This window comes from Nannospalax galili, unplaced genomic scaffold (assembly GCF_000622305.1).
Source record: "Nannospalax galili isolate Female #2095 unplaced genomic scaffold, S.galili_v1.0 scaffold1296, whole genome shotgun sequence".
Lineage (NCBI taxonomy): Eukaryota > Metazoa > Chordata > Mammalia > Rodentia > Spalacidae > Nannospalax > Nannospalax galili.
The window spans coordinates 648,758-663,787 of record NW_008338720.1 but is presented as its reverse complement, the minus strand read 5'-3'; the positions used below and the strand labels follow the sequence as shown (position 1 = coordinate 663,787).

The window sequence follows — 15,030 nt, the reverse complement described above, 5'->3', positions numbered from 1 at the left end:
TGAAGAAGGAGATTATGTAGAATTACAAATGAAATACGTTTTTATTGTCCCAAAGTGGAATAAGAAATGATTAAAATAAGACTCCAAAGATGATGGTTTTTGGTTTTTGGTTTCTCTAATATTGACAATGATAGGACCTGATTTTGCCTGGAAAACCTCGAAGGATTTTCAGTATGTTGATTCTGTTCAACAAGGTTAGAAGCCTTTTTCTGATCCAGGGTAAGTTCCTCCATTTAAAGTGAATCCTTTATTTTCTTCCCCTCTCCCCAGTGGTGTATTGTTCGTAACAAAGGGAACATTTGGACAGCTTACGTGTGAGTGGCAGTACAGTTTTGATGAATTTACCAAAGAGCCATTCATTGTCCATGGGAGAAGATTGCGCATTGAAGCAAAGGTATGTTCAGTTTTTTAAAACTTGAACGGAAAGTAGTGCACTTCAGTTGTCAGTAGTGAACAGAATACCAAGGGGTATAAATAGTAGAGGGAGTTACCAGACTCACTCCTGTTTCTTTGATTCTAAAGTACATCCTTATTCCATGCCTGTTTTAAAATGTTACAAGTAGGTACATTCATATGTCCACATATGCACCTGTCCATAGTTATACACACATGTATGTGTATCAGTTTTTAGTTGGGCTCAGGATTCTACAACTGTCTAATAAATTATTTGAAAAGGAAATTATTCGAAAAGGAAAACCAGTGGCAACCATTCTCAGACTTAGACTTCACATCTCTGTAACCGTGTATAGTTTTAGCAGTTGAACTCTCACCATAAGCTTTTATACTTGGTGGTAAACATGCGTTAGATTATACCCTTTTTTCCCATTTGCTCTCACTCTTCCTTGATACCCTTCCTTGACTCATTTAAGATTTGTTTATGTACATATGACTGGCACCCTAAGCATAGACTGATATGATTGTACACCATTTCTTTATTGTATTTCTACAACTGAATTTTCTTTTTAATGAAGTTACAAATTCTGTTTATAGGAGCGGGTAAAGTCTGTATTCCATGCCAAAGAATTTGGAAAAATAATTAACTTCAAGACCCCAGAGGATGCTAGGGTAAATATCATTTATCTTTTACTAAAACCACATAGAAGCATATTGAGTCTATATATGTGAATTATTTTTTACAGCAGGTAAGTTTGATTTGGGACTTTTGTTTGAAGAGTTTTAGTATACATAACTGAGTAGCATTTCCTTCAGGCATTTGTTTCAGTCAATTCAATGCTTCCACTTGCTTTGCAAGTCAAAGACCTCCTCCCTTTTTCTTTTTCTTTTTCTTTTTCTTTTTCTTTTTTTTTGAGGGGGATTGTTTTTGTTTTTTGGTTTGTTTGTTTTTTAAGACAAGATCTCAGAATATCTCCTGCCTCAGCCTCCTAAATTCTGGGATCATAGGCTTGGGCTTTCACACTCAGCATGTTCCTCTCTTAATCCTAACTGTAATTCTTTATTTTTAAAAAGTCAGCAAATACCAGTAACCACTTCATCTAGTGTCAGTGTATCAACCCCAGCAGAGAAAGTACAACTGCGTGTTGCTGATTCCTCTACTGCCCAGCTACAGTGATAAGACAAGGCAGATCAGAAACCATTACCATAATGGCACAAGGCAGTACAGTCAAACCTGAAGTCAGAAGAGCTGACTTTCAATGTTTCCCTTCTTTTTTGATGGTAGAACCTTGACAGACCTCAGGAAATTTCAGTTTCCTTGAAATGGGAATGATTTGAACTGAACAACACTGTACATCAGGGATTATGGCAATTGCAAGAAAATGAAGCCAACAAACTGACAGTCTGATGCCATATTAATCCTAGCTAAGATGCTGTTCTTAACACTGCATTGCACTTATGCTGGGAAATTACAATTAAGCACTAGACTCCTTCCCTTGATCCCTGTGCCTCCTGCCAAGACTCGGAACTAATAATGGCCTCCTGGCCTCTTACTACTCCCTGCATTGGTTATGACTATCTTCCAGTTCACTTGTCACATCTAGACCCAGACCAGTAGCCTCACTAATCTATTACTCTTCTCCTGTATTCCTTGGAGCAGTTTGCACATCCTGTGCAAGTTCAATCTAGGTATGTGATCCAAGGCAGCATTGTCATGCTAGAGTAGAAAACAGAATAGGGGATGAATTGTGTTCTCTCTATAGCACACATGACATCTTGATGCTATCTAACTGTAACTTAATACCCAAGGAATCTTACCCTGTTGCCTATATCCTGGCCTCTCAGGCTGTCCTCAAACTCTGGGTGCAAGCCAGATGTGGTACATGCCTGCAGTCCCACACTTGGCAGGTGGAGTCAGGAGGATCTGTAGTTCAAGGTCATCCTCAGCTACATAAAAAATTTAGGGCCAGTCTAGGCTATATGAGACTCTCTCTCTTATAAAAGTAAAAGTCCAGGTAAAAGCTTCCATGATCCTATAACCTCTCACATTCTACATGCCTGCAAACCCAGTATGATTGGATAAAGAAAAGGTCTGCATCTCTCTTAAGCAGAAGCCAGGCTTCCTTAAGCCATGGCTATAGAGGCCTCTTGGTGCCTGAGTGCTTGACCCTGGAGGAAAAAATACTTCTCTGGGTGGCGCTATGTGAACAGGGTGACCTATAGGCTCTTGTCAAAAGAAAGCCTTTCAAATGACTTCACACACTTTTATACCCTTGAGACTGCAGTGGGCTGGATCAGCTCAGTTCCTGTGATACTTTCATGGTTTCTATTTCATTGTGCCAGGATAGTAGATAATCTGAACAGAAAACAGGGATCCCAAGTCTTACAGGAAGCAATTTATTGTACTGGTGTAGTCCCTGAGAGATAGTTTTCTAAAGCAGAGTCCGGAACAAAGAAAAGCTTAGCCTTTAATACCCCATGCACAGTTCAGTTCCTTTGTCTCCCACATACTGTAGCACATCCTGAGTGGGTACTCTGCTCTATAATTTATGACAGACAGGACTGTGTGTGTACACTCAAACACAGACTATGCTGCATTGCTTTTCTTTGTTCAGGGTGCTAGGGAGGGAGGTCGTTCCTGCCACACCAGTGCAAAATGCTCAACTTGTTTTTAATGGGAAATTTTCTTCAAGAACCACACACTTTTTTAATTTAAAAAAATTATTGAGCTTTTACACATTTTATACAGCCATTCTCAATCAAATTTAGACCCCTCCCTCATGTGTGCTCTTCACCCCGTCCCACCCAACCTTATATATTCCTCCATGCGTGTTGAGTCCTATCCAGTCAAGCATTTGTACCCAGATGTCCTTCGGTGCAGATTCATCCACTGGAGTCTAGGCAGTCTATCATAAGTCAGGCCTACTCGCCCTCATCTAGTAGTAATCAGTCTTCAGTAGTTCCCAGACTAGGGCTGGCCCACTGCCCATTTCCCTCGCTCTACTCTGGGCCCCTTGTCTGATTGAGTTGTCATGGGTTCTGTGCACGTTGCCACAAGTTCACATGTGCAAGCTTCCAGTGGCCTGAAAGCCTCTGCTTCCCTGTGTTCATGAACCAGCCCTGGCTCCTAAAATCTTTCCACCCCCTCATCTGCAGTGGTCCCTGAGCCGTGGGTGGGTGAGGTTTAATACAGACATCCTATCCAGGGACACACACTCTGCAGTCTCAGCCTTTAAAACTTGTCTAGTTGTGGTCTTCGATGTGCATTGCACTCTCTTGTATAAGGAAGCTTCACTGATGAGAATTGAGGGTTGCACTAGTTTTCTTCTACTCACTCCATTGTGTTCCATGAGCTTTAGGTGTAGAGGTTCAGCTGTAGATGTGCTACCTAGGACTGGGCATCTCTCAGACGTATATTCTCTGTGTGTCCAGTTGTGGGGTTCTGAAGTAGCCTCCATCTGTTGCAAGAAGAAGCTTTGATGAGTGGTGTACAATATACTGTCTGTAAATATATTTAGCATGTGGTAAGAAGTTTCATTTGTCTAGAGTTATGACAGAGATAGGGTTTTCTCTAGGTTCTGTGACCTCTCCAGCCATGTGTTTTTGACTGTGTTTACAGTGCTACCCATCAGTTCACTATCATTGAGAGGGCTTTAAATTCCATTAGATAAATAACAGTGCCACTACTGCACCAAAAGGTCTTTGCTGTGCCAGTCGTTGCAGCTATTAGGATTTAGGGCTGGATTGAACCATTGGTTGGTTTTCTTCCTTAGCAGCTTGCATAGTATTCTTTAAAACTGTGAGAGGTAAACTTTAGTTAGAAAGCTTCCAGGTTAGTTACTGCTCCATTGGTCCAAGTCCTGTGTCCAAAGTATGTCCTGTCTTCAGCATAGGGTCTTACCTTCCAGTTCTGGGAGATAACCAAGTGCTCTGGCAATAACCTATGTTATTTTGGGAGTCTCTTAGGCTACTGTGACCAACCACTGAAGGGAGGTCTCTCCTGTCTGGCACTGTGTTCCCAGGTATACATATATACACTAATGTTCAGATACCTTATGTACATTTCTCAGGGGATTTTGGAGGCAACACATATCCCTCTGGCTTCCCTAGCCCCACAAGATCGATTCATCTCTACTCTCACCCCCCATTCAGTCGCCTTCCTCCCATCTTTCCTCCCCAGTCCAAGCCACCATTAACCTCCCCCTCCCCCAATAACATCCACCTCAGCTACTATCCCCCATCTCCTGAGTTCCCTCTTCTCCCACCATGGCCCCCTGCATGTCCATGTCCGCTCCCCTCCCAGCCAAACACTCAGACTTACACACACACACACACACACACACACACACACGATAATGTCTTTCAGGTTCTTTCTTTTCCTTTACCTCCATGTTTCCTTTCCATTTTCCTGGCTCCTGTTGTAACATCAGGATATGTACTCACATAGAAGAGATTGGTGCTGTGATCTACAAATGAGGAGAACATATGTAACTTGTTTTTTTTTGAGTTTGTGTTGCTTCACTTAATATAACAGTCTCTAGTTCCATGCATTTACCTGCAAATTTCATGATTTCATCTTTTCTTACTGCTCAGTAGAACTCCATTGTGTTAATGTACCACATTTCATAATCTCTTCCTCAGTTGAGGGACATTTAGGTTGTTTCCATTTCTTAGCTATTGTGAAAAGAGCAGCAACAAGCATGGATGTACAGGTATCTGTGTAGTAGGATGAGTCCTTTGGGTGTATGCCAAGGAGTGGTATAACTGGGTCATATGGTAGCACATTTTTTGTGTTTTGAGAGTTTTCCACACTGCTTTCCATAGTGCTTGCATGAGTTCGCATTCTCACCAGCAGTGAATGAGCAGAACTACACGCTTCTTGTCCACAAATTTTAACTATGGCTAGACTATGTGTGTTTTTCAAATTCTTCTGTTCTGCTTCTTACTCCTGATCCTCACTATCAGTTTGACTAAAAGTAATCAATTACCATGCCATGACTTGAATGACTTAGTGTCTTGACATTTCCTCCACCAAATTAGTCTGTCACCTTTAAACTTGGCATCTGGCAGAGTTTCATTATATGGATTAAGGTTAGACAGTTTTTGTTTTTTGACCAGATGTAACACTGTGGCAGTTTGTCAAATTCCCAAACAGTCTCTGAATCCTCATGAGCAGTCTTTTCTGTCCACATGTTCTGTTGACTTTCTAGTCTTCTAAGCTAGTGCTAGAGTTGCCCATTAAGCTCTGCTTGCATCATTTGAGGGCTTTTGTCTAGTCCAGATCTCCAACCTTTCCCAAATTTCTCCTACAAAGTAGTTCCAAAGACTTCAGAACCATATGGCCAGGAATAGTCACCACAGTGACCCCCAACTCTCAGTATTAACTTTCTATATTATTGTGTTGGTATAACAAAATGCCTGGTAGATGCAGCTCAAGAGAGATTTGTTTGGCTCATGGTTTCAGCAGTGCCAGTCCGTCATGACAGGTTTCTCACACCTGAACAGGTTTCTCACACTCTGTTCTCACCAGAGCTTACATCATGGCCGCTAAGAAACAGAGAAAGGCTGGTCCTGCCACTCTGCTGGCTTTTTTGTTGTTCTGTTTTCAGTCCACTTGGGTCCCAGCCTGTAGGTGGTGATACTGCCCACATTTGGGGCCTTTTCTCCCTATCAGTTAATCCTTCCTGAAAATGCCCTCACATGCACACCCAGAAGAAGAGAGGCATACTTCATCAGTATTCTAGGTGATTCTAAATACAGTCATGTTGAGAGTGAAAAGCCACCATACTGTTCATCAGTCCTTCCCCACTTCTCCCCATCTCCAGCCTCTTACCCACCATTCTGTCCTCCACTTCTGTGAGATACAATTTTTTTTTTCACATTCCATATGAGACCATGCAATGCTTGTATTTCTGTGCCTAGATAATTAGCTTTACTATCTCCCATTTTGTCTACATTGTTGGAGATGATAGGACTTGTTTTTTATAGCTGAAGGCTGGTTCTGTTGTGTGCATATGTACCGTATGTCTTTTTATCCATTCATCAGTTGATGGATACTTTGCTCATTCTCATTTCCTGACTACTGTGAGTTAAATAGTATTGCAGTGAACATAGGAATGCAGATAACCCTTCCATATCCTGAGTTCCTTCTGTTTTGGATAGTGAGCCTCGTGCCTGGTAGGCAGGCACTCTACCACTGTACTATATCCCCAGCCCTCTTATTACTTTTCTTTTGAGATAGGTCTTGCTACTTTGCACAAACTGGCCTTAATTGTGATCTTTCTGACTTAGCCTCATAAGTAGATGGCATTATTGGCCCGTGCCCCCAGGCCCAGGGGTAGATTTTAAATTTTATGAGTAATCTCCATATTGTCCTCCAAAATGGATGTAGTAATTTGCATTCCTGCCATTATTGTTCTTTTCTTGACATGCTTACCAGAGCACCTCCTTGTTACTCTTTTTGATGACAATCTTCATTATGAGGTAATATTTCTTTGTAGCTTAGATTTACATTTCCCAATGATGAATGATGATGAGCAGTTTTTTCATGGAACTTTTGGTCATAAATACGCCCTCTTTTAAGAAATGTTTATTTAGATGTATTGTTTACTTTTTTTGAGATAAGGTCTCCCTGAAGCCCCAGCTGGCCTGGAACATGCTATATATACCAGGCTGGCCTTGAACTCACATCTGCCTGCCTCTGTCTCCTGAGTGCTGAGATTAAAGGCATGCCTGGCTTTATTTTTTAGTTTTTTAACTTTTTATTTATTTAATGTGTATGAGTGTTATGACTGCATGTATATAAGTGCACCCGTGTTGTGCATTGCTATTAGAGGCCAGAAGAGGGCATTGGATCCCCTGGAACTAGAGTTTTCTAAAGATTGTTACGATGTTTGGGTGTTTTGTGGTCCCCAATAAATTTCAGGATTGTGTTTTCTAGTTGTGAAAAGAATGTCATTGGTATTTTGGTAAATACTTTGAATCTGAAAATTACTTTGGGTAGTTATGGACATATTAACAACGGCGTTCACCCCGGGATCACAGGCATCTTTCTGCTCCTTTGTTTAATTTCTTTCATCAGTGTCTTTCACCTCTTTGGCTATTAAATTTATCTACAGGCATCTTTAACCTATTATAAATGATACTGGTTTTCTTCGTTTCTGTTTCAAATAATTGGCCCTTAGCATACAAGAATACTACCAATTTTTTGTAATTTTTGTGTCCTGAAATTTTACTAAATTCATTTGTTAGTTCTGATTATTGGGGGTAGACTTTTGGAGTTTTCAGTATAAAACATCAGGTCATTTGCAAATAATGACAATATTACTTATTTTCTAGTTTAGATACCCTTTCTTTCTCTTGACATTGCTTTATCTAGGACTGCCAGAACTATGTTGAAAGAAAATATACAGAGAAAGCTTTCAGTATAATGTGGGATCCTGGCTTATTATACATGGCTTACATTTCATCAAGGCATCATATTCTTTCTTAACCTGATTTTTTCAATGGTTTTATTATGAAGGAATGCTGAATTGTATCTGATATCTTTTCTGCATCTATTGAGTTTTGCCCTTGGTTCTATAATGTAGTATATCACATCAGTTTACATATATTTGAACCATCCTTGCATCTCTGGGATGAATCCCCCTCAATCATGGGGAATTAGTTTGTATATGCTACTGAATTCAGATTAACAGTTTTTATAGAGCATTTTTATACCTAAGTCTATAAGAATTTGGGGCTGTGTTTTCATATTTTTGTAGTGTCCTTGTCTGGGTTTTCTATCAGAGTAATGATGGCTTCATTAGAATATCTTTGAAAGAATTCCTTCTTTTTCTACCTTTTGAATAATTTAAGGATATTAATTCATCTTTGAATGTTTGGTATCATTCAACAGTGAATCCATCTAGTCCTGGGCTTTTATTTGAAAGAAGACTTTTATTAACGAATCAGTTTAATTAATTATTATTGATCCATGTTTTCTGTTTCTTCACTATTCAGTCTTGGTAAGGTGTATATATCTACTGTTTGTTTATTCTAGGTTATCAAATGTGTTGTGTTAATATATAGCTATTCATAATAACCTTTTATATTATAAATATTCATAATAACCTTTTATATTTTTATTATATTCATAATGATCTTTTATATTTCTGTGACATCAGCTTGTAATATCTCCCTTTTCATTTCTGATTTCATCCTCTTTTTCTTTTTTTTGGTCTTTTTGAGACAGGGTCTCCCTGTAGCCCCAGCTGGCCTGGAACTCACAGAGATCCAGCCTCTGCCTCCCTAGCGCAGATTAAAGGGATGTGCCACTGCGCCAGCCCTGTCCTTTTATTCTTATGCTAGCTAAAGATTTCTGTAGTTTATCTTTTCAAAGAATAAGCACTTTGTTGATTGTTTGGTTGTTGTTTTCTTGGTTGGTTGGTTGGTTGGTTGGGGTTTGGGGTTTTTTTGTTTTTGTTTCTCTGTCATTTATTTCTGCTCTGATTTTTTTTTCCTTCTAATTTGAGTGTTTTTCTAGATCCTTAAGATGTAGTGAAAAGTGGTTTAGTGTGTGTGTGTGTGTGTGTGTGTGTGTGTGTGTGTGTGTGTGTGCATGTGTGCGTGCATGCATGTGCGTGTGTGTCTACAGAGCGAATCCAGCACCTTGTGCATGCTAAGACAAGCAGTCCGCCATTGTGGCCTAGCCCCTGATAGTTGTTTGCTTGTTTGATGTAGAGATTGGTATGTGTCCCTCCTAGTGCTGCCTCTGCCGTGCCCATAGGTTTTGCTAGGTTTTGTCTCCACTTCTGTTTGTTTCAAGAAATTTTTAGATTTTCTTCTTGATTTCTTCCCTGAGACATTGGTTGTTCCAGAGTGAATTATTTCATTTTCAGGACTGACGAGATGGCTCAGTGGTTAAGAGCACTAGCTCTCTTGCAGAGGACCCAGGTTTGGTTCCCAGCACCTACATGGTTGCTAACAACCATCTGTTACACCAGTTCCAGGGAATGAGACACCCTCTTCTGGCCCCCGTGGGCATTGAACACATAGGTGCACATGTACCTATAGACAAAACACTAATACACATCGCATAAAAATAAATTAAAAAATTAAAATTATAAAACAAATGAAGTTATCTAATTTTCATGTATTCATATAATTGCCAGATTTTTCCTTATTACTGATGCCTTTTATTCCACTGTGGTCAGAAAAGATATTTGATATTATTTCAGCTTTTTAGATTTGTGTTAGGACTCTCTATGACCTCTTCTCTGCTGGTGAGAAAAATGTGTATTTAGCAGCTGTTGGGTGGAATGTTTTGTGGCATAGTAGGGTCTATTTGGTCTAGGGTGCAAGTGAACGCTGTTGGATTTCTATCTGAATGATCTGCATTGCTGAAAATAGGGTATTAAAGTCCCTGAGTAATGCTGTGTTGTAGTCTGTCTGTCTCTCCCATTTGGTCTTCTAGTATGTGCTTTATATATCTGAGTACACCAGTATTGAGTGTGCCAAGTTGACATTTTATAAAACATTGAATAATGACTTCCTTAGTCTATTTCCACAGATTCTGATTTAAAGCTAAGTATGGCTACCCCTGATTTCTTTTGAATTCCATTTGCATGAAATAATCTAATTTTGTCCCTTCAGTTCAATCTGTATGTGCCCTTAGAGGTAAAGTACATTTCTTTTAAGTAATATATGAGTTGGGTTTAGGATTCTTTTGGTTTTCTTAATCCAGTCAGCCACTCTGTCTTTTAATTGGAGTATTTACTCTATTTACATCCTATATTGTTACTACTAGGTAAGGTCTTACAGCAGCCTATGTGAAACTTGAGTTTCTACTGGGTGCTAGGTCTCACCACAGCAAAGCCCTGTCTACCTTCTACCCTGCTCCCCAGCAGGTAGAGTCTTGCTCCTAGCTCTGCTGCCAGAAGTTGGGGTGGGGTGGTGAAAGGGGTACCCCTGTATCAACTTGAGAACTTCCAGCCATCACGAAGATCCCACATTAATGGACACTGTTGCTAGATTTGTGTTACATTTCAAGTCCTTGATTAGAAATTTTTATCATGAGAGGGGGCTGGAGAGATGCTCAGTGGTTAAGAACACTGGTTGTTCTTGCAGAAGACCCAGGTTCGAATCCCAGCACCCACATGGCAGCTAACAACTGTCCTAACTCCAGTTCCAGGGGATCTGACAGTCTCTTCTGTCCTCCATGGGCATTGCACGACATGGGTGCACTTACCTACATGCAGACAATATACTCATACATATAAAATAAAAATAAATTTAAAAAAAATTTTATCATGAGAGCATCAAAACTGCTCAAGGATGTTGGTGTACTACAGCCGACTGCAGAACTGTATGTAATCTTGCTCAAACAGGATCCTTACATACCTAATCACGGAGGTTTAGCACTGTGTGTACTAAACTAAATTAAATTGGCATGAGGTGGAAGGAATTTTACATGAATGCTTTTTAGTCTATGCTAGTTACTCAGAACCGTCACCAAATTTCCTTTTCTGGTGTAATGACTTACTTTACTTTTCTTATTCTGAAGATGAGCTTCTGGTTCCAAAGACCTTAGAGAAATATTCCCACTATTAAACCCAGTACCGTTGTTTCTGAGCCATCTGGGCAGTTTCAGTAATCAGGTTTTCAGTATGAGTTTTAAGTATAGTTATCAGCATATTCTAACCAAACTGGAAAGTCAGCTCCTAGATTTCCATATATTATATTTTGTTTCATCACAATTTCATTGACATAAGTAATTGTTTTTTCTTTTCTCCACCACAGTGGATCCTTACAAAACTGGAAGAAGCAAGAGAACCTTCCCCAAGCTTCTGAGTAAGGCCGGGCAGTCCGCTACCACAGTGTCCATGGCGTACCTTCTGTCTGCTGGGAGGCGCATTATAGGAGCACTTTCAAAGATCCTTTGTTTTAGACTCTTTTGTCTTCCCCCCCGCCCCGCCCCGCCGGAGCTGAGGACTGAACCCAGGACCTTGTGCTTGCTAGGCAAGCGCTCTATCACTGAGCTAAATCCCTAACCCCTGTTTTAGACTCTTTTTTAAAAAAGCAGAATCAGGTTAAATAACTATGTGGTTTTAAAATACTTCAATTTTGGGGAGGTCCATTCAGTTTCCTAATTTGAATCATGCATATGGTTATGAGTCTTAATACTGTTTTATAAGAGGAAGAAATGCTTACTTTAGATTATTCTTGGTAGTGGTGGCAAGACTGCCCATAGTCAGTCTTTATATCAAACAAAGTTTAGTTTTCCCAAGTTACCATTTTAAACTTCTGCCATGCTTACTTCAGTTTCCTTCAGTGATGGTAAATGATCAAGCTAGGTACTGCCTCAGGGGCATCAAGAGAACTTTGGCAGTAATTTCTTCAGAATCATGAAATTCTTTTTACAAATAAATATTTTGGTATTGCTTTATTTTTAAAATAAAGGATTTGGATTATACTAAAATGCATAGCATGATTGTGAAGAGCAATCTTTTTTGAGATTGGGCATAAATACCTCTTCGGGCCCAGCCTTAAGGTAGTCTAGAAAACAAAATGAATAGCATACCCAAAAGGTAGAGGCTCTTCCACATCATTAGAGCCTTAGAAATACTTCCTCAGGTCAACTCCATGAGTTTACCCAATTGATCTATTTAATAGACGGTTGTTCTCAAAGAAAAATTATTGAAGCCTTAATAATACCTACTTTCTGTTCACTGGTAACAAGAACTTAAATTTTTTCCAACATCTTAGATGTAGTTAATTATGCTATAGAAAAGAGAGCATCTCTCATAAGTAAATGTACATACCCTACGTCTTGCCAATAACCTGTCCTGTTGCCATAGATTAAGAATTTCTGGTTTGCTTTCTCTGTAGTTATTCGGATGAGAAATACTTATTTAAACATACAGGTTCATCACTACAAAAATTCTGGACTCCATCTTAGTCCAAAATAAGATCGCAGTTTTCCTTTGGTTTTTGTCCAAGGTTTTTGCTTCTTAATAATAATGGACTATTTAAAATTAAAGGGAATGTACAATTGTGAATTGTGAACAGAATGTCTTAATCGGTTACTGAATGACACACAGTGTTTGTATGTGCTACCAACTTGTTATAAGCTGGTTTTGGAATTGCAGACTGTGTTTGGTCAATGGTTGTGAAATCTACAGGCTTGTCAAACCCTTGCTTTGTTGTAAAAGCTGAAATAAACAGCATTCCAGACTGTGTCCCCCAGAATGCTTTCTAGCTAACATACACTGAATCAGAATTTTGAACTGTGGCCACTGGCTGTCCCCACACAGGCCTTTCTGCAAGGGGAAGTGTGCATTTTCCCTCCTGCTGCAGTTTGGACACATCACAATTAAACCTGTGGGGAGAGGCGGTCAGAAAGTTTCCATCAGATTCCCCTCTTCGGAAATGTCGCCTTCTTCACATTCCAGTCACTGCTAGTCCTCAGGTAACCATTTCATTTCATGATCTCAGTGTTGAGAAAAGTTAGAGTTGTAAGTTCCTGTGTGTCCCATGAAGAAGTGCAAGAATACAATAGGCCCAGCAGCCCTGACACCCTCTGGCAGCCGGCAGGAGTGGGTCTTTATTACCACTGCACATCCACACCAATGTCCCGTCCCTTTTGTTCCTGCACTAATAAAAACAGACATATCTCTTCTTTATCAATCATCTACCTCCCATCACTCTCTGGAGGACTGGAGTTAACAGACAGTTGTTAGCTGCCATGTGGGTGCTGGGATTTGAACCCAGATCTCCAGCAAGAACAACCAGTGTTCTTAACCACTGAGCCATCTCTCCAGCCCCAAGAACTTGAAATTTTAAAACCACATTGTTGAATGTCCTTAATTTGAATTCCGTTGTTGAGCCCTTTTCATGTTAATTGATCAGTGAGACCGAGAGCTCGTAACCTTCAGCCATGATGTGGGATGGGGAGGGGTCACAGAGATGTCTTCATTTTTATGTTTTAGATATTGTTTTTTTTTTAATGAACCAGAATGTATTAAGTTCAAATAATGACACAGATATATCTATAATATACATGTGTGCAAAGATTTGGAAGGAATGACAAATTAAAAATGGTATATGCCTTGTTTTAGATGACTTAAAATTCTTTTTTTTTTTTTTTGTCTTTTTGAGACAGTGTTTCCCTCCAGCTGTCCTGGAACTCATTATGTAGACCAGGCTGGCCTTGAATTCACAGAGATCCGCCTGCCTCTGCTTCCTGAGTGCTGGGATTAAAGGTATGTGCCACCACGCCCAGCTTGTTAAAATTCTTTTCAAAAAATAATTTTTATTTATTTAGGTGTTTGAATTTTTTTTGTATGTCCTTAAAAATTATTATTATTTTTTAATTAGAAGAAGCATTTTATTACAACAGCATTAACCTATTCAATAACATTTTTCTGAGCTAGGGTACATCTCTTTCAAAATTGGCTGTACATTTTTAGGTTTACAGATGAATTATTACACTTATACAATCTTTTACTCATAAATTCTTTAAGGCATAAAATTAAATGAGGTTTTAAGAGCTACTTGTCCATCTCTTTGCTCTCCTGTGCAGATTGTCTTGACTATTCTGAGACCTAAACTGTTTCAAATAAAATTTAGCATCTATTTGTCCAGTTCTTCCTGTCTTGAGTAAAGATTAGGTTTTAAACCTTAGTGTTGCTTTGGAAGACTAGTCTTTTCCAACATTAATGCTCCTCTTCAATGGCTTCACACTTGAAATTGCTCCAACAGATTGAAACTGACAGTCCAGGAGCTGAGTGAAAAAAAGGTTTAGGACAGCGGTAGGAATGTTAACACATGATTCCTTAACATACGTAACCACTCTGAGAACTAACTTTGAATCTAGACTCTCCTCAGCTTCCGATAAACCCATGTGAGCTGAAATATTTAAGCAGAAAATGCTCATAGTATACATCCCCTCTGGATCATCATAGCCTAGCAGTGCAGTACACTATGGAGAATATTCTCTTCCCCTCACCATGGCATGGCATGGCTGACTGGCAGCTGTGGCTTACAACTGCCCATCATCTCAAGAGAGTACGAAACCAAAGATTGTTAGCCTGAGAAAGGAGCAAAATTCTAAATACAGTTTCTACTGAATGTCAGTTTCTCACTGCTAGACCATTTTCAGTTAGAAACCCTCTCAAGGTTTAGGAGAGACAGACACACACCCTAAGTTCCTTACCAAGAGCATGTGAACCTCCAAATAAGAAATGGCCACAGCTGTCCTGGACCTTTGGTCTGAAGGATTCCATTTCCCAGAAGAGATCTGTGTCTGTTTACTGAGCCAGCCCCTAAGAGCTCCAGCATAACGTGATGATGCAGACTTATTTCAGAAGGAGGAGACTCAGGAACACTTCTGAGTTACTATTAAGACTGTAGCGATTGTTCTCTTGAACAGAACCATCAACCATGAGCTCAAAGAAACACAATGCAGCCAGTGCTAGTGGTAGAACAGTGTATTCTTAATCTTTTCAGAAGGCACAGCATACATAGTTCAAACAGCAGATGTGTGGTTACCACCAGAATTTTGGCAAGGGTTACAGAACATTTGTTAAACAGTTCACACTTTTAGCCATTTCATAAGTTTACAAGACCTGACCATATGCATTAGAATGTGTGTGTATA

General features: G+C 39.7%; 1 protein-coding gene across 1 annotated transcript in view; it reads left to right on the top strand.

Annotated features, from left to right (window-relative positions):
* The window catches only part of Vps13a (vacuolar protein sorting 13 homolog A), a 242,970-nt gene extending 230,359 nt beyond the window's left edge, over positions 1-12,611 (top strand). The window contains exons 70-72 of the mRNA XM_008833348.3: positions 271-394; positions 991-1,065; positions 11,173-12,611. Of these exons, the coding sequence (XP_008831570.1) occupies positions 271-394; positions 991-1,065; positions 11,173-11,223 (250 nt within the window). The 3' untranslated portion in view covers positions 11,224-12,611. The remainder of the gene's footprint in view (positions 1-270; positions 395-990; positions 1,066-11,172) is intronic.
* The last annotated feature ends 2,419 nt before the right edge of the window (positions 12,612-15,030 follow it).